Source organism: Dermacentor silvarum, chromosome 2 (assembly GCF_013339745.2).
Source record: "Dermacentor silvarum isolate Dsil-2018 chromosome 2, BIME_Dsil_1.4, whole genome shotgun sequence".
Lineage (NCBI taxonomy): Eukaryota > Metazoa > Arthropoda > Arachnida > Ixodida > Ixodidae > Dermacentor > Dermacentor silvarum.
Window position 1 is genome coordinate 155,360,349 of NC_051155.1, and position 23,183 is coordinate 155,383,531.

General features: G+C 45.3%; 1 protein-coding gene across 1 annotated transcript in view; it reads left to right on the forward strand.

Moving 5' to 3' along the window:
• The window catches only part of LOC119440490 (hemocytin-like), a 122,921-nt gene that overhangs the window by 74,143 nt on the left and 25,595 nt on the right, over positions 1-23,183 (forward strand). The window contains exons 47-55 of the mRNA XM_049662939.1: positions 1,140-1,199; positions 1,344-1,495; positions 3,186-3,284; positions 11,000-11,153; positions 12,458-12,571; positions 12,672-12,716; positions 13,021-13,140; positions 20,596-20,861; positions 21,392-21,609. Coding sequence (XP_049518896.1) covers positions 1,140-1,199; positions 1,344-1,495; positions 3,186-3,284; positions 11,000-11,153; positions 12,458-12,571; positions 12,672-12,716; positions 13,021-13,140; positions 20,596-20,861; positions 21,392-21,609 — 1,228 coding nt within the window. The remainder of the gene's footprint in view (positions 1-1,139; positions 1,200-1,343; positions 1,496-3,185; positions 3,285-10,999; positions 11,154-12,457; positions 12,572-12,671; positions 12,717-13,020; positions 13,141-20,595; positions 20,862-21,391; positions 21,610-23,183) is intronic.

Consider the following 23,183-nt stretch of genomic DNA (forward strand, 5'->3'; position numbering starts at 1 on the left):
GCAACGCAGCTGTGAATGCTTATGTACCTGTGTGACGTATGTTCGCCGTTTATCCTACTGCCCTGTCGCCTCCTTCCTTCTCCCATTTTCACTTCCACCTACAGGGCAATAATCGGTGAGCAATTATCATTAACCTCCTCGCCACATTTTACTCACAGCGTTCCTTTCGTCAATTCCAACTCATTAAAATCCACGTGAGCCACCTGCATTTGTGAGCATGCGTGATGTAGCAGCCACGGCTGCACATTTCACGCACTGTGAACATGGTGATGATGATGATCATGATGATGATTTATTGGCACCCGTTTTGAAACAGGGCGGTGACAAATAGTCACCTAGCGTGCTCGACTTATTCAGGTATGCTATGCATCCTTTTCATTCTAGCATTTTTGTATACATCTCATAATCATTTTCCCGTTCTCAAAACTTTTCTATCTACCTTGTACCATACCTATGCCTCTAACGGATCCGGTCGTATAAATCCCTGCCCTCCTTTTTTTTTTGTTTCACAAATACTCTAAATGTATCTCGCTTATATCAACTACTGACCGGTTGATGCTTCCGTCCCGTTTAAATCCAAGCGCGTCTGGAAGGTGTACGCTACCTACAGGTCTCACTGCGTCAATCCCTTCGCGTTCCATTAGGACGTGCTGAATGGTCTCCGGATTTTCGCTGCATTACACACACGCCTCATCTTGTTACGAGTATTTGCTTCGGTATGTTTTTGTCCTTAGGCAATTAGCTCGCGCCTCAAATAGTAAGGCACTGCCCTTCGTGTTATCGTACGTATTTTCCCTTTTAATTTCTTTCTTCCTATTCTTGTAAATCACCATGATCTTTTTTGCTTCCATTATCTGAATCCAAAGCGCTGTCTCTGTTTCTCTATCTTTTTGATGACTGCCGGTTGCACATTTATTGATTATCTTTCGATGACAATGATGATGTATTGCCAACAGAAGAAAAACAACAACGCCCCCTACACGTCGCGGCCTATAAGAAACGACGCGTCGCCTGTAGTCAATCAAGGCATTAAAGTTTGCCATGAGTAATGTGAAAGAAGCAAATACACAAAAAAAAAACTTTGAAAAGACACCATAGACCATCACAGTTTCTTTTTGTTTTTGCTCTCTCTCCTTTAGAAGGCGGGGATCACATCGCACCGGGAACACCTTCGTTCGTGCCCACTACGAATGCTCCAGGTGAGAGCCTTGAATCGCCGATGCACCTTTGTGTGTGTGTGCGTGTGTGTGTGTGTGTGGGGGGGGGGGGGGGGGGTAGTGCTGCGGACAGCCGTGTTTGGTATACGCTTCTACCCCTTCCTGTCTTTGTTTGCCTCGGCCCAGAGACGGGAACAGTGATCGTCCGGATGTGTCCCGAGATACCGGAGACCCTGCGATACTTTTGCCCCATGTGCTCGGACGGACTTCTCTGCGACGGCGCGAAATGCGTCCCCCCGACCCACTGCTCGTGCTTCCAAGATGGACAACTGTTTGAAGTGAGCCCTAGATTTCCGGGAGCGCATAATAAATAGAATTTTTTTGTTGCCAAACGGGAACAAACAAAAAGAGAGTGTGGGTTTTAGTGTGAAGGAAATGCAGCCCAAAGAAGAAAGCGGCCTTCGGTTGGCTCCCGCATCTTACGTGCAAATGTGGCAAAATAGAGATGGTGGGCGTCACCATTTCCACCGTTTGACACCTAGATTCTAATGCAAAAAAAAAATTGTGAGAGAAATACCCCCATTTTCCTTCCCTATAGAGGAATAACAGGTTGGAACGGTTTACCAACATTATATTACGTATGTAGACACAGTGCAAAATGTACAGGTAACGTTTCAGAAACTTTTCGGTGCGCATCATATTTTACTCAGCCAAATGTTGATTGTTCCCACGTATACTCTCTTTCCTATCTGTATACAGTTTACTCTCTTTTTGTCGAAGGTGATTCTTATTACATAGTATTTCCTGTTTACATATTATCATGTCTTGAAACATCGCACCAACTCCTGCATGAGTCACGTTCGGTATGGTCCGCGGTACTTCGTAAATAAGTAAATAAATTGCACATTATAGTGATATATGTGCCGACTGCACATTATAGTGCACTCGGCACATATATCACGTTAGTGCTACAGAAAAAAAAAGAAAAAAGAAAAGAAAAATCACCGCAAGGTGTAAAAATGCGGCACGTGATCCTCCGGCGTGTTAGTATGACCTTCTAGCCAAGCACGATTGAGCGTTGCGGAAATTGTTACAATTCGTCTGGGGAACTTTTTGTGCGCTAAGCGAGTTCTAATTTTAACAAGAAAGTTTAGACTTCTTTATGCGTGCCTTAGCTTAACATAGCGTTATGTATTTATTCAGGAGAAAATATTCGCGCCATATTCATGATAATGTCGCGATACAATATCATTATTTTGATGACACAGCAGCATACAGCAAGCGCCGTCATTATCCCAACAGCACATTTTGCTTCCCGAATAAAATGAAAAAAAAAAAAGATATGTCATGCAGCGCATGAACCAAGTTGACTGCTCTTCAAAGGTCAGGAAAAGTCGGCCCACCACTCTTCTAAACCTTTTAATTTGTGCTAAGTGGTTGTCACTGGTAGTTGCTTTTGCTATAAACTGTATCGCTGATACAAGCTGCTGGCGTGCTCTCTCACGAACCTTGCTCGAGTGCGAATTGCACTGTGAAACTGGGCCAGGTCCTGCCGGGCCACGTACGTACATATAAAAGCAACAAACACGGAAAGCTATTACATCTCAGCTCAAGGTATTATGGTATATTTATTGCTTTACGGGATTATGTGAGAATAACGATATGTGCCAATAGCTACTTCTTGCGACGAAAACGAAATGTACGAAAATAACAGATACGCATATAGTTGATGCCGCGAATGGAGGTGTCACATGCAGTTGTTCGCGTACAGATACAAAGTAAATGTAATATAGCCACTTGAGGGGACACGATCAACACTGCAGCGAGAAAAAAGAATGGCACAGGAAGAAGTGGTCACATCACATTGGTGGATAAACAAACAATCAAGATGAACACGATTCTGAGCAATAGCGCGCAAACGCTGGGACAGTCAATTATCACAGATGCAGCTGACATGGTATGAAGTGGACACATGTAGGTCTTATCGCGTTCGTCTGCCTCACACTTCGACTTGTTCTTCTATTACAGGTGAATAGGGCAGTTATGACGACGCCGAAATGCGAGATTTGCATGTGCACTTTGAACGGCATCTCCAAGTGCAGGAAAAGTCAGTGCAGCTGCCCAAAAGTAAGATATCTACGTCTTTTTTTTTGTGATTGCCTTTGCCAAATATACCGCGATGGTATTTATAACTTAATTAAAGGCAGTAGCTATTGACGAAGGATGCTACTAGACGCATTGCCCTACTCTCAACTTGAGGTGGGCGGGCGGTAGTAGTCTCGCATAGAACTGTATTTCGCATCAGTGAAGCTTGTTCATGATGCGGGAGGTCAAGCGGAGAGCGGTGTGATTGGCGACATGCTGACAAAGCCACGGACTCCCGAGAGTGGCGTGTGTCTGTGTATCACTGTTCTGGATTTAGCTTTTGCTCTTCTGTTGAGCGTATCGGTCTCTGCATTCTCAACACTCACTCCTGTTAGGCCTTAAATTTCGCATTGTTGGCTGCATTCAGCGTCAGAGGCGTATCCGAACTTTCCATTTTTGATTTTATACGTCTTCTCGGAATGGTAATTGGCGATAATCGTGATGACGCCCTGCCTAATTTTACGAGAACGTAACGTTCATATACTCGGTTGTTGTACGTGATGTGAAACATTTAAGAGACCAGACATTGACTCTTTTTTTTTTAGTTTTTGCGTAGCAATGTCCGCTAAACTAATGAACGATGAAGTGCACAACACGTTCGAGGGATTTGGTTCAAGTTTGAGACAATGTGCATTTGTCCTCGGCGTTAAAGAGCACCTGTTAAAGAGCACGAAAATTCCAAGCAAAATATGTCACGCGAACGGCACGATCACGGTAATTGGCATCACATTGAGAATAATCAGAGGTGGAGTCAGGGCTCTCCAGATATCCATCTTGAATCCGCGCTTCATAAGCCTTCACGTCATCTTCTGGTGCCTGGCGTACGAAAGAAAAAAAGTGAGAGAGGGGGGGGGGGGGGAGGCGAGCCCGGTGTCGTTATTGTTAGCCTTCGTTTGGAAACCGCAACAGAGTATTGCTCAAGGCTGCAGTGAATAATCTGAAACGATAGGAGTGTTGGAATCAGAGATCAATAAGGTATTCGTTTGGCGACAAGTACGAAGCGTGGTATGAGGACCAGGCAGTGTGCTCTTGGATATTCAGGTTTATGTAGTTTTTTTTATTTTAGTGCAAACATGCGCATTAAAGGTTGCTACATGAGCTGGATTATGCGAAGAGGAGAGCACTACGTGCGAGACATATTGCATTGTAATAATATATAACTCATTCTCAAATTTTCACTAACTTTGTAATTAATCACCTTACAGCACACGCTCCATATGCAGAATTGCAGCTGAGCATAAATGAATGTCCATTTAGCTGGCATTCTATGCTTAGCACCAGTTTTTGCGCAATTCCGTTTTCAAAATCTGTGTCGAGATGGAATAATGTTCGAGAGAGCACTTATCAGCAGTTCTTTTTTTCGCAGTGCTGGTAAATTTTAACTGAAACATCAATATATGCTATTTGGCGCGTTAACATCTTCAAGTTCCCCCTTTATCCGTAGAACACATCTATAGAGCAATTTGCCAGGGAATAAATTGAAGAATTATAGACCCATTAGCTTGCTTTCAGTATTATATAAAATATTCACCAAGATAATTTCCAATAGAATCAGGTCAACACTTGACTTCAGTCAACCAAGAGAACAGGCTGGCTTCAGGAAGGGATATTCTACGATGGATCATATCCATGCCATCAATCAGGTAATCGAGAAATATGCGAAGTGCGACCAACCTCTCTACATGGCTTTCAAAGATTATGAAAATGCATTTGATTCAGAAGAGATATCAGCAGTCATAGAGACCTTGCGTAATCAAGGAGTACAGGAGGCATACGTGAATATCTTAGCAAATATCTACAAATATTCCACAGCTACCTTGGTTCCCCACAAGAAAAGTAGAAAGTTACCTATCAAGAAAGGGGTCAGGCAAGGAGACACAATCTCTCAAATGCTATTCACTACATGCTTAGAAGAAGTATTCAAGCTCTTAGACTGGGAAGGCTTAGGAGTGAGGATCGACGGCGAATATCTCAGCAACCTTCGGTTTGCAGATGGCATTGTCCTATGCAGCAACAATGGGGAAAAACTGGGAAGGCCTTGTAATGCGTAGGTTGGATAACCGGTGGACCATTAAAGTTACAGAATGGATACCAAGAGAAGGGAAGCGCAGTCGAGGACGGCTGAAAACTATAGGTGGGGTGATGGAAGTTAGGAAATTTGCAGGCGTAAGTTGGAATCAGCTAGAGCAAGAAAGGGGTAATTGGAGATCGCAGGGAGAGGCCTTCGTCTTGCAATGGACATAAATATAGACGGATGATGATGATGATGATGATGATGATGATGATGATGATGATGAAATCTGTTCTTTGCTACCGCTGATGCCTCTGCAACGTTTTTTCAATACATTCAGTTTCTTTTTGTTCATGACATTGTACACTAGGCATGAACTTTTTCGTCATCTATATCTTTTGTTTTTGTATTTAAAAGTATTGTGTTCATATGGCTACTCCTGCTAGGATTGTGATGGTCCTGGAGTGTGCCGAAAGAAAACCTGCAGACTCCTCATGATATCGCCTGAAAGTGACGTATTTCGATAACATTTTAGAGGATTCTATAAATTTGTGATCTCCCTCAAGACATTAGCATTAAATAATTCTATTTTTTAAATGATATACTAACTTCTGAGAGAATCGCACGAACCTTTTAATTCAATCTTTTTTCCTCGTAGTAGTACTTTGGAGTAAGATTTCCGTGAATTACAGTGTATCACACACACCGAGAGGCGTTGCTGAAGCCGTTTTCCACGAACCAATTCATTTGTAACAGACGGAATGTGTAAAAGGGTCGTTGCTTGTTCTTTCATTTCGCTGCTGCCGCGCGGCCCGTAAATTTAGCTTCGAGTCTATAGCTTCGTGTTTCTCCGAAGCCTCTCGTTGACGACGGTTTTCCTCTCAGCTCCCTCCTAAGCACGACGAAGAACTTTCCGCTACTGTGTCGCTTGCTTTTCCAAACGGCGCATCTTCGACGCCTGCGTGACTTGCAACCCGACACTCCCGCGCTGCTTTGACCTGGCGACGCCGTCACCACGCCCCAGCACTGGCCGCCGCTCCCTTCGAGCATGACCTCCTCTTTGCGCGGATAATGCATTCGGGGACGTCAAGAAAGATTACATATATAATACATATTTTTTTAAACCTCCTTGGGTGACGCGACCGGCACAACACACCGAACGAATAGGGTGACGCCGCACTTTCACGGGACGCTAACGTAAACGCTCGCCTCCTCATCACCACTTGACCTATTTGTGTCCCTTTCGCCTCCATGCGGCATTCACCTCTCACCCACTGTTTTCAATGATGACCCACAACCCTTGAATGATCTGTATAATGCTATCCCATTAAAGAAAGAAAGAAAGAAAGAAAGAAAGAAAGAAAGAAAGAAAGAAAGAAAGAAAGAAAGAAAGAAAGAAAGAAAGAAAGAAAGAAAGAAAGAAAGAAGTGCTAAGCGAAGGCGAGCAGACTTGAGGGTAGCAGGGGATTGACTTAACTGATGTAGGGAATTTGCGAGCGCTTACTGGGTTAGTTCTACGCAGAACAGGAGTGACTGGAGACCTCCGGGAGAGGCCCTTCTCCAGCAATGGGATAACTATATTGGCGGTGATTAGCCAAAGCAGACAATTATCTCTACACACGGCATCTGCCATATACCTCGATTCCGATAGTTGCAAGTGGCCGAAAAGCGCGTTTCCTGATTGAGCTAGTTTTAGCAAGCAGCCACACGTGCACTTGCACGCTTGGACAACATAAGAGCTGGGAGAAATGTGTCTACGCTTCATCCGTTTCAGTCTGTTCCGGCTCTTTCACGACTTCCTCCGCCGATGTCAATAAGGCTCAGACCAAGATTACATCGTCGCATTTACCTTCCGCTGTTATATGAAGCGCATACATAGCAGTGCACCTTGTGATGGCTGTCTATACAAAGCGCAACCGTTAATGTGTGTGACTGTTTCATGAAGATTGTGCAAGAGTCCGCAGCTGTGTTATCTTACTATTGCGACCAAAAAAGATCACGTTAAAAAAAAAAATATATATATATATATATATATATATATATATATAGATGCCTAAATGGCCACTTCATAGAAAGGTTCTTGCCTGTCAGCTGGAAAACAATATGCGTTGCTTATTCATTGCTTACCTTATGTCCATTGCTTTTCCGAGAAAAGAAACAATCTGCTGATTCGCTCTTCCTTCGGGGCGTGACGTCCGGTGAATAAGAGGAGAGAGAGAGAGAGAGAGATCTCGGGAAAGTGCGAGTTCAACTTTTGATTTCCGCAATCAACAATTGGAAACAAACAAGAAACCGAAAATAATCGATTGACAGCTAACTCTTTTTTACCGCGTCTTTCGTCTCTTCTCCGTCAAATTACAACTGCACGACGGAGACGTTCTTCCTTGTAGAGCGCGCGTACGTTTCCTGAGGAGTGTGAAAGAGATCGTTGCAAGCGCCGGTGACACGCGTGCCTCGCCCTCGCCTCAGCTGAATGACAACGAAGGAACGTGTGTACAAGAAGCGAGCAGCGCACACGCGGCTCGAAGCCGTGCCTTCGCTCGCCATCCTTGTCCTCTATCTCGTATGAACTTCGGCTTATCTCAAAGGGGAACGCTCGCCGCTGCTGTCAGCGATATCTGCGCGCAGACGGCCGCGCCGCGCTGCTGTAGCTTGTTGGAGATTGCGAACGAAAACGTGCGTTGTTGGAAATGCCAATCTTTCCGCGTTAGCTCGTATACCGTGTGCGGGGCGCGTCGTGGAGTGCGTCGTCGTGTGTCTCAAGCTCTCCGAGCGGACGGCAATGGAGGCGAAATATTTCTTCCTGCTGTGGGCCTTCGGAGGGATCGTTATGCCCTGCTTGTCGGCAAGTCCTGTAATGATATTTTTTTTTTCGCATCATAATATTTTTCTCGGTATTTTGTTGCCTATGCAACCTGCACTGTCTCTCTCCGTTTCTAGCTCTCTCTCTTTCTCTCTGACTGTTGTAGAAACGCGTGAACTAACGCCATGGGAACGCCTTAAACGGCAGTTTGCAACACATCATGACCTTCATCACGAGAGGTATAAATTAAAGCACATAGGAACGCTTTATTCGGCAATCTGCAACGTTAATGACGTGCACCACAAAAGGTCCAAATTAAGATGCATCAGAACGGTTTAACAGACTGTGTGCAGTGGTTATAATTTAGGTCATGTGAGGTGCACATTTTTTATTTTTTATTTTTTATTTATTCAATACTGCGGACTCAAGGTCCAAGCAGGGTGGACAATACAAATACAAACAAAGCAGCAAAAGTCAAAACAAATAGCAGCAAAAGAGCAATACCGATGCAGGATCAGAAATGGTAACTCTCGATCACTTGCCTCAGTAAGGCAGTTCCAATGATGTATGGTCCTTGGAAAATTAGAAAATTTAAACAGGTCTGTGCGAGCAAAATATGGCGTCAGCGCATTTTGTTGGTGTCGGGTGGGCCTGACAGTTAAGGGTGATAAATACGGTGATAGATCTAGAGCTAGCTTGTTATTCAGAAGTTCGGAAAGAAATTGTAATATAGATGTTTGCCTTCATGCCTGTAAAAGGGGTATGACATTAGCTTGCATTAAATTAGAGGGTGAGTCTAACGCGTAAAATTAGTTATATATAAACCTTACAGCCTTTCTCTGAATACGCTCAAGACTATCAATGCTACGTTTAGTATAAGGATCCCATGTAATGCACGCATATTCTAGTTTAGGTCGGACAAGAGCGGTGTAACAGAGAAGTTTAACATTAGTAACATTACTGTACCGGAGCGTTTTCAACATTGAGATATTATTAAACCGTAGCGGTTATGATTTACGCCTTGAGAAGGAAAAGGCAAGGAGAGAAAGGTAGGGAGGTTAACCAGACGAACGTCCGGTTTGCTACCCTGCACTCTGGGTATGGATAATGGGGAATAGAAAAAGGAAAAGAGAAAGAGAGTGGTCACCACGTGCACGCAAGAGAAGGCACAAGCTGGAAGTCCATGAACGGTAACTGATGCCGGTGCACATCAAAAACTGATAGCGCACGTATAGCTTCCTTTCCTTGCAACAAATGTGACCATGGTCCCAGAAGTTTCGCCTCAAGAAGTGTTCTGGAGTCCAACCGGTTTAGCGCCGTCTATATATAGAGATTTGCGTTGGTCGCCGTACCTGAGAGCAAGGGCACAACCGGTGTTCGATACTTTTTTTCAGGTCCACTACATTCGCACGCTTATCTGTAATTCCAATAGAGTGAGTGTACAAGAAGCGAGCAGCGCACACGCGGCTCGAAGCCGTTCATAAATGCGTTGAGAGGTGCATATTCAAGCGCACCAATGCTTCTAACAATCTTCAGCGCTTATGATTTCCACCACGAAAGTGTACAATAAAGTGCACCGAAACTCTTTAGTTGACAGTTTGCAGCAGTCGTCTCTTACAATACAAGGAATCCACGTTAAAATGTGGAGACGTAGCTGTGCCAATTTGAATAGTCGGACGGGTGCCTTTTATGTACTCTTACTAGATTCTTCCGGTATTGTCTTTTCGGTGATTAGGAAACGGCGAAACATTTGTTGTTTTTCATGTCTTAGGAGTCCTTCGCGCTTTGAGTTAAACTGTAAGGATTCCAGCCAGCCTGTCATTCACGCGAAGTATTAAGTATTCAGCCGTGCTGCTACAGTTTCGTATTTGATTTGCTCCTGCCACGGCAAAATGTGTCCATAGGGCACAAGATATGTGCCCCTGCAGGTGATTTCTGCCTGGCATTCCACACGTAAAACTCCACGTAAAAAATACGAATAGAACTCTGGAGCTTACATTAGCAGTTCGCAAGTCTTATTCATCTACTTCTTTCGTTTATCGCTTGTTTTTTTTTTTTGTCGTTCATCAGCTCGACATCATCAACGCACGTCATCAGCGCGACACATAAATCGTATGACCCGAAAGAGTTGGATTAGTTGATGAAGCATGGCCGGATCAGTGCATCGATCTTTTAGAAACACCCATTTTGATCATGGTAAATGTATAGATAGCTTTCACGAGACATCATAGAAAGAGTGTATGTCACAGGGGCTTCCCGCCTGCGTTATCAGCGGAATCAGCCGGTCATGAACGGTTAAAGATAAGAGGGCCATAGAATCGAAAAGAAGCAATCGCTAGATTATACCAGCCCTGTTGTGCGTTTCTTGTTTACGCAGCTTCATACCGTGCTAGTGCCCCAACACGGCGTCCCCGATGACGTTCCCGATCACATCAGTGCAAACCATCCATATCGAATCTTGTAAAACTTGTATGTCCTGCAGACAAAAACACTACGTATCATCATTCGCTTTGGGATCACGACTCTAATCGTTTAAGATAACGACGTGCGCCATAGAAAAAGTTGAAGCGTGCCTGAAGCAGATTTTCAGCGCAGCTGAATCTGCGCACTATGTACACATGCGCAGAACGTAATTTCTGTTAATACCAGGGCCCGTATTCACAAAGCCTTTCGTTCGCAAGTGTCCTTTGTCCATCGCCGGTCGCCTACGCTACTGATTTTTCAAGCTTCAGGATTGGCTAGAAGTTTATCTTACGAATATTTCTAGCGTAAGAGCGTTTTGTGAATACGGGCCCAGAAGCATTGCTGTTTCTCGCGCTAAATGTGCTTGCAGGATGATAGGACTGGTTCACGATATCTCACCCTGTTCGCATTTGCATCCAGGGTCAACGCTCCTACTTCGACGACAAGTGCCAGTGCAAGTGCGCTTACTGCCCCCCAGGCCAGCGCGTGTGCCCGACGACCAACGAGTGCATCGACGAATTCAAGTGGTGCAACGGTGTCAAGGACTGTCCGGACGACGAAGAAGGCTGCGATGGTTTGACTCTTCCCTGTGACAGCTTACATTCGGCGAAGATTTGGCGAAGGATTTATCGTCGACACTATACTAGAGCTTGATCTATGGGTCCTCGTTGTGGATATCTAATATATTAGCATGAGAGGTTTCTAGCAGAAAGCAATTACAAGGACAGATGGGACGACGACACACATTTCCTTCTGTCCTTGTCCGTGCTTTCTGCTGGAAACCTTTCATGCTGTTTGCAACCGACGAGACCAGGCAAACACTATTTTCTAATATATTATTTCTAATTTAATAAAGGAATATGGAAAATTATCACCAGCGCTAGAATCATGCAAGAACGCCGCTCTTGTTGATATAGAATGCCGCATTTCACAATCTTACGTACACCACGCCAACTTAATGATGCGGTATCGCTAGAATACGTACATCTCAAACGTAAGGTAATAAACTTCAATGCTTGTGAAATGAACAAATGGTACCCCGCTCAAACAATATCACGTTCGTTAAGCTCGTGTACCCAACTTAATTGATTTTTATTAATTGAAGAAAAATTAAGCAGAAATTTAAGCTTGCTCACTAGTCCAATGTGAGACTTTTACATATAATGGCGGCCGAAGCAAAATATCTCCGCTCCCAGTTTTTGTTAGACGTTTTAGAGCGCTGCTAATCGGTTATATGTGCGAAAAATTACCTTTCTTGACTATTATATATATATATATATATATATATATATATATATATATATATATATATATATATATTCCAAGTTACAAACTGGCCACATGGTTACAAGTGAACTAGCTAATCCCTGATAAGGAGAATGAAGCAAAAAAAAAAAAAAAAGGGGGGGGGGGGAGGGGGATCGCGGCTTGCGTTTTGCTCAGTACCGTTCAAAGTTCCGAGGTGGTCGACGGAGGTCTTCTGGTCTGCTACCTAGAAGTACGCGATTAGAGCAGTTAAAATTATAACTGGGCAGCTTGAAATACGTCGACGCTTTACAAAGAAGTAGCGGGGATAGCATGATGAAGAAAGCGTTTTACAAGCTTCGGGCAGTATTTACTCGCCGTCTTAACAAATAACCGAACGTTTTACTTTACCGCTACTGATTTAACGCCACCTTTGCCGCACGTACTTCTCAGCTCCTAATGCTCGTGCGGGACGTGACATAGCTGACGCACTTGTATAGCTGGTATCTGCCTGAAGCGGTAACGGCATCGGTACGTTAAGGTGCTCCGACGACTACTACTGTTTCTTTATAGCTGCTTCTTTCTTTAGACCCTTTAGAATATTTACACTTGCTTTTGAATTACTTGCATCAGATACGGAACGACCCTCCGCCATCTCCCCCTGTACGGAACCGACGAAACCAGCTTGTCCTGATGGCCAGGAGGCAAAAATGATGTCTGACACGAGGTGTCCGGAATACAAGTGCGGTAAGCATCCGCGCTATCACTCTGATTATCAGAGTGGCGCATCGTCCGGCAGCTTCGTGCTTGCTTCTAAAACAACTGATCTGCTCACGTTTCCTTGCAGTTCCCGCGAACGACGATGTTGACGTATGCAGGATTTTGTCTAACGGTACGTTTGAGTCTACATCTTACCAAGTTGTTTCTCGCATCCACTACGCTGTTCATAGATACAAACACGCCGATACATGCATTTAATTCTCGTCATTGTGTGCGCGTCCGTGCCTATTTTTGTTGTTTCATCGTCATTGCTGCCTTGTCGCTCGACAATGATATGCGGGGAAGCCGGCAACGAAAGTCGCCAGCATTTCAAATAACATTAAATAAATCAAATCAATCTAAATTACGTAAGGCGGCGCAGCTTCCCGCTAGATTCTCTTTCCTATAATGGTGTTATCTTTTCCGATCTGTTACAGCTGCTGTGTGCACGGTGGAAGGCCGATCCATTAAGACGTTCGATGGTCAGCGCTTCATGCACGACGTCTGCGACCATATCCTGTTCCAGGACAAGGTGGCGAAGCAGTTTTCGGTCACGGGTGCGTTGAGCAACATTTTTTTTTCTGTATAGACGGTTTCATGCTCGCGATAACAGCAGCGAGCGTGCCGCCCCAAAGAAACTTCCGGTCACGTGCCTTATCAGTTTGGTATGTTTTAACGCATGGTTGCTTCCTTACCAGTTACATTTAGCAGCTACGTCAGTGGGCAAAACCGGAAGCCGTGCAGGGCCTATGTTTGTGATCAGTGAAAAGGTCTATACAAATCCTCTACGTAGCTTATAACAAGTTACCGCTAAGTCGAGTGTCAAGTCCGCAGAGAACCATGTGAACTTCGGCGAATAGGTTTCCGCTTATAACCCCTTGTACGTTATATTTGCACAATGTATTCAATCCTTCTCAGAATTATTTAGCAAGCGATTATATAAAAAATTAATCTCGGACATGAAGTCATAGATGCAATGTGGAACTGTACGAAAGTGGTTTAATTATGTCCTTGCCCTTATGCTTTGACAAAATTGATACTAATTTTACGTAGACCTTAGTGTCGTCACAAATGACGAAAAGCCCCAGTAATGCGCGTTTCATATAACGCGATATCACGTGAAAATCCCGGATGCGGCATAAACATGCCAATCCGCCCACACGATGTTACATCTTCGTTTACGTATAAAATATTGTCAAAGAAAATCCTCAGGTTTTTTCGGGTATCAGGAGTAAATGGCGGCGCTCAGGACGTGATATTTGTGCACTTGTGCGGTCAAACTATACAGCTATGCACGCCGATATGGCAGGAGGCCTGGTTTGCTCGTCAAGGGCCAAAAACAAACCATGCCGTCTGAGTCACACGTGTCGCGCCCTGAGTAGGCAGACACGCAGGCATGTCTGTTTAGCTTCTTGTGTAAACAAAGTGCTCAAATTACAGCGAGAACTAGCGAGATAAGAAACGCCAGATGTTTCCGCCATAAAAGCTGCAAAAAAGTTAGAAAAAGAAAGGAAAATTAAGACCGGCTGCTACAAGCCTAGGACAGAAAAATACTACTTTAATACACAGGTTTACGTGAGACAACGGTTGTTGCGAAATATTCTTCGATGTCTTTAACTGCCTCCGTGCTTGACCCAATTAGCTTCAATTCCATAAGGCGCCGAGTGTTCGGAAGGAGCGATGATTGATAGTGCTACGACCCTGATGACTTGACCCGCCGTGGTTGCTCAGTGGCTATGGTGTTGGGCTGCTGAGTACGAGGTCGCGGGATCGAATCCCGGCCACGGCGGCCGCATTTCGATGGGGGCGAAATGCGAAAAACACCCGCGTACTTAGATTTAGGTGCACGTGAAAGAACCCCAGGTGGTCCAAATTTCCGGAGTCCCCCACTACGGCGTGCCTCATAATCAGATCGTGGTTTTGCACGTAAAACCCCATAATTTCATTTTTTCATTTTTACCCTGATGACTTGTGCTATGTTAATTAAGAGGACGCCGAACAAGGCGTTCGCTTAGCAGGACAGCCGTCCTAACAATCTGCGTGAATAAAAACAATTAGCGATAACGGCTCGCTTTAAGCAAATGCTGCCACGTTTACCTAAGTACCAAGTGTGTTTACTAGAGATCTGTCGTTTCTATGCTGTGCACAGTCATATCAAATTAGGAAATATAATTTTATTGACTGGGTGACTGGAGGAACTTGGGCGTGAATTAGAAAATCGGACGTATAACGCCGATAAATATCTTAATCATTTGTTTCATGCGCGCTACGTTTCGCACTTCATATTTCTGCCGGCTGGCAGCACATGGACGCGTGCTGCCAGCTGCCATCATTACAGGGGTTTTCTGTCCTTATACAGTGGCAATTAAGCACCACTGTGGACCCGCAAAACGAAATAAATAAATAAATAAATAAATAAATAAATAAATAAATAAATAAATAAATAAATAAATAAATAAGCTTGTAGTATTAAGTGCGAGAACCATGGTCTAATTATGTGAGGCACGCCCTAGTGGGGGGCTCCGGATTAATTTTGGCCACCTGGGGTTATTTAATATTCGTGAACCAAAGTCTAAGGCCCAAACAGTGAAATCTTCCTTACCTGAGTAAGGAAGCCTTCATTGCGGTGAGGCCGCCTTATGTCACTCTGAAAGCTTCCTTACTGAGGGGCCCTCGATGAAGGCTTCCTTGGTGCTTCCTCAGCGTAAGGTTGCTCCATGCGTTCATCTTCATGCGTCCTTACGCCGCTCCTGGCCCTGAACGAGCGCTTCACCTCACTGCTGGCTACCGTGATGGTTGCTTGCACATGCGCTCTGTCGCCCGCCTGCGGAAAGAAACGCGCGCACGGCGCCAAGCGCCAGTGTCAGCGGATTCTACGCTCTATATATTACAAAAATAAAAAAGTGTCCCAGTTTCGCCCGAAAGGCGAAGCATTGATTGCGATAGCAAATTAGTAGAAAGCTATACGAAGCAAGTATAGTAAGTAGTTTATTGGGCCGTATAAAGTTGTAAACATTCGCTTACTAACTAAATAGACAAGCACAATGTCACGCGCGCACAGGTAAACATCAACACATCTCGCTCGATGACCGCGGAAACTCTCTGTGAAAACGCCGGACAGAGAAAGTGCGCCAGCAGCAGCGGGCAGATTGACCTTCGCGCTGCCTCTCGTCTCGCTTCAACGCGAACTGAACGTCGAAAGCAGAGCGCATACGAAGCTACCGGCACTCGGCGCATGCACTTTGTCCCCATCGCAGATCGCTTTGAAGATAAGGCCCGCGCGGGCGCGCACTTCGCCCACATCGCAGATCGCTTTCAAGATACGGCGCCCGCGCTGCCGCGCTGTGAGCAGCAGCCGACGGCGCAGAACCTTACACCGTGAGCAGAACGCACCCTCTCCCTCTCCGTCGCCTCACCCCCGTGCCTTGCGCGTGAAAGAAGACCGCGCGCTTCCGGCCTGCTTTCCTCCCTCGCGTGCGCTACATTGAGCCGCGATTGCCGGCTCACTCTCTTACCCTTTCACTCGCACACACAGCGTACGGCGTGCGGCGACAATTTTATCGCCGTTGGACTTTATACGGAACCTCACGGCGACGGCGACAGAAATGCGCTTGGCATGACCATATAATTGCTTTCGCAATAAAAAGAAAAAAAAATGGAGGTGTCGTGGGCGGCCAGGAGCGCGGCTGAGTTCGCGGAATGTTTGATCTATGCCTGTGAGTTCGCGTTCGGAGCAGTGTACCGGTATTCACCGCCAGTGTTGCTGAAACACACTAAGTTTTATCTTGCACAGGGGAGCGGAAAAGTGTTGCGGAAAAAAGGAGACCAAGTTTTGCGCTTGACAGTGATGGTTTTTTTCACGTTGAGTAAACAAAAACTTATAGTACGCTTAAGCTTCGCCTTTAAGAGTGGAACGCGATAGCGTTATTGGACGCCTTTGACGCCGACACCGACACCGTATTTTCTGCGACATTGGGCCTGATCAAAATTTAGAAAGGCTCGATTTGCAACATTCCCCTCAATGTTGCCTAGGACCAAAGTACAGCGAAACACCATCAGAATTCGAGGACGCTTCAGCTTCGCCTTTAAGAGTGGAACGCGATGACATTCAAATATCTCTGGCAGCTTATCAGGCTTTTTTCTCGTATATTCGAATTACAATCCGACGGTATCACGTCTGTTCGTTGTGTTTAAGTCGTACTTTGCAATTTTTCTGACAGATTTTACTTTCAGAAGTTCAGTTTTTGTTCACTAACGCCTTTCACCACGTGAAGGGCCCCCCAGGTCGGGGTGATTCGGGATGATGATGTTCGGCATGATTATTTCCGCCAGACGCCGATGCTTTACGCTGACACCGACGTCGGCGCCGGATTTTCTGCGACACGGGGCCCTTAACGCTGCCGCGTTAAAAATCGAAGAAAGCCTCCACGCGTCTCTGTATTAGCACTTCAATTTAAAAATTATCTGCCGTTCCAACTTTCTTTTTTTTTATTGAATAAAGGTGTTTGCGTAAAGCTAATAAGGGATGCTTTCGAACCCAGGCGTGCGGCAACCGTTTCTTACGTGAGGACGGGTGAAGTGCACTTTCAGAGTACGCTTGCTTCCTCCATAGGTAATTCGGTGTAAGGAGGCCTCCCGAAAGGTTAGGAAGTGGTTGAAGGAAATGACGGTTTCATTACTTGGGCCCAAGCACATGATCGTTCTTGAATTTCACCCCTATCGAAATGTGGCCGCCGCAGCCGGAAGCTCCCGTGGACCCGAAAAACGCCATAACGACACACTGTAATAGAATTAGGAGATTTCAGTATAACATAAATAAAATAAACTGTCCTGTGGGGCTTGCAACTTCACTTTGTCATCTAACATTTTTAGATTTCTGTTACACGCGACGTGTGCGAATGTACAGTATTTGTTCGCCGGTACGAAATACCTACGCAAGTTATCTGAATTGATTTGGTTTGTTATAGAGTGTAGCATATTTGCACTACCAACAAATAGTTAACATCAGTAATCCTTTGACACAATTTCTGACACTGCTGAACGCTGGCCCGAAAATATAAAGAGTTGCCTCGTCTCCAACCCGTCTTTCACTCTATAGTACGTCGTTGCCTGAATTATCGAAAATCTGCTCCCGTTAAAGTCGTCCTTATTTTCTATTGACCCTTTTCGCGGCGATCCCGTGGGCGCTGCCATGTTTGATCACGTGGTGACGCGTCCATTGCTTGCTTCAACTGCATCCGTTGCCTCCTTGTTTACAATGGAAGTGTATGACGTCGCCGCAGCTTAGAAAACCTCTTGTTTTCGGAGATATCGTAGACGGTGACTAGGTGGACGACACGAAGCTTTGATCACAGCTTCAGAGAACATGCAAAAGCGCTTTCGGAGCTGATTAAGCTATGTGCAAACGGCGCAAGCAGCGTATATGGTGCTTGTTCTAAAAGCGGGGCTAAGTATGTATTCCAAGCTAGCCAAACATTCCGCCCATGAATTCAGTCAGGATTAGTGTGTTTTGCTCTTTGTTCTTAATTCGGCAAACATTTTGAAGCAGTGGCTTGTCAGTTTCTGACTCAGTGACGTTTCTCGGTGCGGCCACTATCTGATTATTTTCTGCCTAAGCGCTCGCGGTTGTGCTCAGTTCCGATAGATTTGTTCTTGCTGCGCACAAGGCTTGAAACGTAGCTGTTTTGTGCATTGTAATACCTTGTAGTAAATATATACATTACTGCTAGTAACTCGCTTACTCCTGTGGACCGTCACGAAACATTCAGCTTCGACCATTCGTGCGCCATCGGTGCAGTCCGTCATTTATTGTACGTATACAGTGCGCATATATTCAAGTGTGCGCCCATTCACTTATTCTTGACACGTCAGCGATAGAGTGGGCGAAAGTTTTCCTGCCATTTGGGACAGATGTGTATAGATAACGTGCGCGAAACTTACTATGACAGGAAGCGGCGCTACTCCCTTTGTCATTGTTTAACGAGCGGTACTCACTCTTGCCGACGTTCTGGGGATGACGCCCTTTCTTTAAAGGTTAGCGATACGAGGCTGGCGGATGAGCAAATTTCTGTATGCTCCAGGAAAGCCGCACATCACAAAGTGCCGGTAACACGTTCGGACAGTTGCAGCAGCGGTCCACGAACTTCGCCACACATATTCATTCTATTCCTTAACATGCCAGTCACTATTTTTGCAGCCAACTACTGCACATGTCTTCAATCCACATGATTCAATCTAGCATGATTGGAGCACATGCAATGTGTTAGCGAAAACTCAGTTGCATTTCCGACAGCTGATAGCACAGAAGCAAGGTAGAAGTGGTAATGGTTTCGTATTCGTGCGCGGTCGCTGAGGAGAGGTATGGCGCGCCGCCGTGAGCGCCATCTCGTTTCTCTAAAACAAACTGTTCCGCGAAAAGGGTCAATATTAGAACTGTAGCAGTATGACTCACCAATACACCATGATTTATGATTTAATATAGTTGTAATGTTTTTGGATCATATCCGTGTCATCAAACAGGTAATAGAGAAATCTGCGGAGTACAATCAACCTATATATATACCTATATGGCTTTCATAGATTATGAAAAGGCATTTGATTCAGTAGAGATACCAGCAGTCATAGAGACCTTGCGTAATCAAGGAGTACAGGAGGCATATGTGAATATCTTCGGAAATATCTACAAAGATTCCACACCTACCTCGGTTCTCCAAAAGAAAAGTAGAAAGTTACCTATCAAGAAAGGGGTCAGGCAAGGAGACACAATCTCTCCAATGCTATTCACTGCATGCTCCGAATAAGTATTCAAGCTCATAGACTGGGAAGGCTAAGGAGTGAGGATCAACGGCGAATATCTCAGCAACCTTAGGTTTGCAGATGACATTGTCCTATTCAGCAACAATGGGGACAAATTACAGCAAATGATTGAGGACCTTAACCGAGAAAGTGTAAGAGTGGGGTTGAAGATTAATATGCAGGAGACAAAGATAATGTTCGTTAGCCTGGCAAGGGAACAAGAATTCAGGATCGCCAGTCAGCCTCTAGAGTCTGTACAGGAGTACGTTTATCTAGGTCAATTACTCACAGGGGACTATGATCATGAGAAGGAAATTTACAGACGAATAAAATTGGATTGGAGTGCATACGGCAGGCATAACCAAATCCTGACTGGGCGATTAATTACCACTGTCATAGAAAATAAAAGTGTACAATTATTGCATTCTACCGGTGCTAACATATGCAAAAAATGGAGCTTGGCAGGCCGTGTAATGCGTAGGATAGATAACCGGTGGACCATTAGAGTTACTGAATGGATACCAAGAGAAGGGAAGCGCAGTCGAGGACGGCAGAAAACTAGGTGGGGTGATGAAGTTAGGAAATTTGCAGGCGCAAGTTGGAATCGGCTAGCGCAAGACAGGGGTAATTGGAGATCGCAGGGTCCGGAGAGGCCTTCGTCCTGCAGTGGACACAAATATAGGCTGATGATGATGATGATGATGAATGTTCTTGGTAAAAGGTGGCGTGGGGTCTAGCACGGACTCGTAGCGGAAAGTGATGCAAACGCAATCCCGAGGCAGATAAGGAAAACAATAAACCGCTAGCTCGTACTGTTTTCTTCAGTAGCATGGGCTGCTAAACATGTGGAGGATATGAAACAACTAGGGTGTCAGCCAAGCAAGGCTATATATATATGTATATACGTATAATGACGAAAGTAACTGAATGTTAATGTCGTTTCTTTAGTTTCCCCTTACGCTTCTAGGATTTTCATACCTGCCGACACAGAGCATGCGCTACGGCTGACAAAAAGTCACCACCGCGATCCGGTTACAACGAAGCGCGTGATTGTGGCATTGCACAGCATTCACGAACAGACACACAGAAATAAGAGCATACAGCACGAGCGCCCTTGTTTCCACATGTGTTCCCTGCTTGCGGCCGTCGTCCGTCTAGCAGTGTTTCACCAAATAGCCCAACAAGAAATCATGACTGTGACGCTTTTTCGGCGACAGCCCACCGGCGCTGCTCGAGGCGCGGTGCCACGGACGTGTGCGAGACCTGGGTGTCGATCATGTGCAACGGCACCTTCGTCAAGCTGGGTCCCACGCTGTCCGAAGTGAGCGTGAACGGGAAGCCCGTGGTGGTGCGCAACCTGGGAGCCGTCAGCAAGAGGCTCGGAGACGTGCACCTGTCCCGCAGCGGACAGCGGCTCGTCTTCACGTCGGTGCGTCACAACTTTGAAGTCGCCTTCGACGAACGCCGCACCATTAAGATCTCGGTGAGTCGTGAGCCCTACACTCTGTTGTGGTATATTATATTTTTGGTCGCATAATGAGGTTGATGCCGCACGTGGTTGAACATTCTATAGCGTGTCCGTTACCGTTACGTGAAGCTACAGCCAAAAACAATTGTCACTATACTGTAACCGATGTGAGAACTACAGTTTGCATCCCCGCCACGCATGTGTTGGTAATAAATGTGAAGAGGCATGCTTTGACCGACTGCTTGAGCTTCGTGTGATCGGATATGATTGGGGACGGCATCGCTGGCCCCGCCCACGAGCTTGGGCTGCTGAATGATTGATGAAATATGATATGAGCTGAAAGAATACTAAAGCTGACTCATATGTGTTACAAAGTTGTTTTACCAAAACAAAATCGATGATTATCCACATTGTCTTCACGCGTCACTCAATAGGTGCGTAGACTCGCCGTGCTGATAATTACTCATCTTCACCATATGGATGTTTTTGCGATGTCTTCGTGTCGCTGATAACCTGGCCTTTTCCATCCTTTGCACTCGCCTAAGGTGTCGGACTGCCTGTCGTCAAAGACAAGCGGCCTGTGTGGCCTGTACGACCGGGACACCAACAACGAGTTCCGCACGCCCGACGACAGACTGCTCAACAACGCACGGGACTTCGCCAACAGCTGGGCCACGTCTGGTGCTGCGGCCGCCAGTTGCAAGCAACCTACGTGTCCCAAGGAAACCCGCGAGAGGGCCCAGAGGTGGTGCCAGAGGATCGCGTGAGTTGACTGATCGGCTGATTGTCGCCATATAAATATTTATCACCGACCATAATTTACATTTTGGTATTTTGACATTTAGTGGGAAGAGGGATCTTTACTTACACGCTGAGTCATAGCCTTTCTTGTGGAATGAGTATAAGAACATGTATCATCAATAATCAGACTGAAAATGGTCCGTCTAAGGAACGAAACAAACGCTGAAGATTTTCGAGCATGACTTCTTTGCGCTGACGCCCGTGGACGGTATCTGCACGTTGCCGCTGTATTCTTTCGAGCTTTCTCTCTCTCTATCTTGCTTTGTGACCTGTTCATGCGTTTAGCGGTGTGTTCTTTGCTGGAAACGGGCTGGTATATAGCCTTTGCGTTTTGTAACGGCGTTAATTGGATCTACCTACTCTTTGTCAAGCTGGCTGTGCCACTTGTTATCCAAGCCTACTTTGACCCTCAGTAGCATGAACTGCACTTCCCCCTTATGAACGTTGTATCCCTAACGGAAAGTGCGAAATGCATATCTAACTGAAGCACAGCGAAGTTACAGATCCTTGTTTTCGCACTTACATTCTCGGAATGTGACACTCTTTGTTCTGATAAGCACGACAAACACAGTACTCAAAAGTAGGGTGCCTCGTTTTCAATTCACCTCTGTATTTACCACTGGTAATGGCTAGATGCACGAGGATTCAACATTTGGTGTGGTCGTGATCATACTAGCTGTGTATCACTTCGTGCACAGGCTGACTCAGATATTTTATTCTAATATAAACGAATTACCTCGTTAAAAGATGATATAGTGGTTTGTTTCGCTTTCACGTACGGGTTTAACTTATTGTCAGAGTGCGCTTGGGAAATAGAGTGCATGACCACAGCGTTAAGGCATTTCGCATACTCTGTACCATTGGTGTTCTTTTTGATGGCTGTCGGCGCTGCTGGGAGAAAGCCTCTCGCGACGCTCTGCGTTGTGCTATCAAACGACAGCATAGCCGTCGTTATAGAGGTGCAGTGTGGTCGAGCCTACAATTTTATTGCACTTTTGTTGTCAGAACGTCGCTATCTTGAACTGCTTGCTATGCAAACATGACTATGATCCCTATAGTAAGAGCGCGGATCACGAACAAAGGTGACCTTTTAGTGCATCCTGTGTTCTGCGGAAACGACAGAGAATATTTTTTTTTGCGCATTCAACTGTGTCATCTATGACGCATATATCCGTTATGACGTAGTCTGTGTCCGACTGCGCGCAAAGGTTCAAACAGATACACCGTTAACATCTGCACACCTTCGCAGGCAAGGATTGAGTGTCTCATGTTTGTCGACAGCATGCTCGCGTGAAACGTTCGTATGTTCGTTTTTTTACCGTAAGCAATAAGCAAATCCTTAATTTTTTTTCTTGCTGTTGCACAGCAAGATGCGTTCGTTCGTAACAACCACGATTCCTGCTTATTAGCGTGTTACATAAATCACGCCCGAATACAATAGTACCGACGCGGAATATTTATAATTTGATAAAGCAAAAAAAAAAAGAAATTAAACAGCATATGGAAAAATTTATGGTTCATCCCTCTTTCATAGGA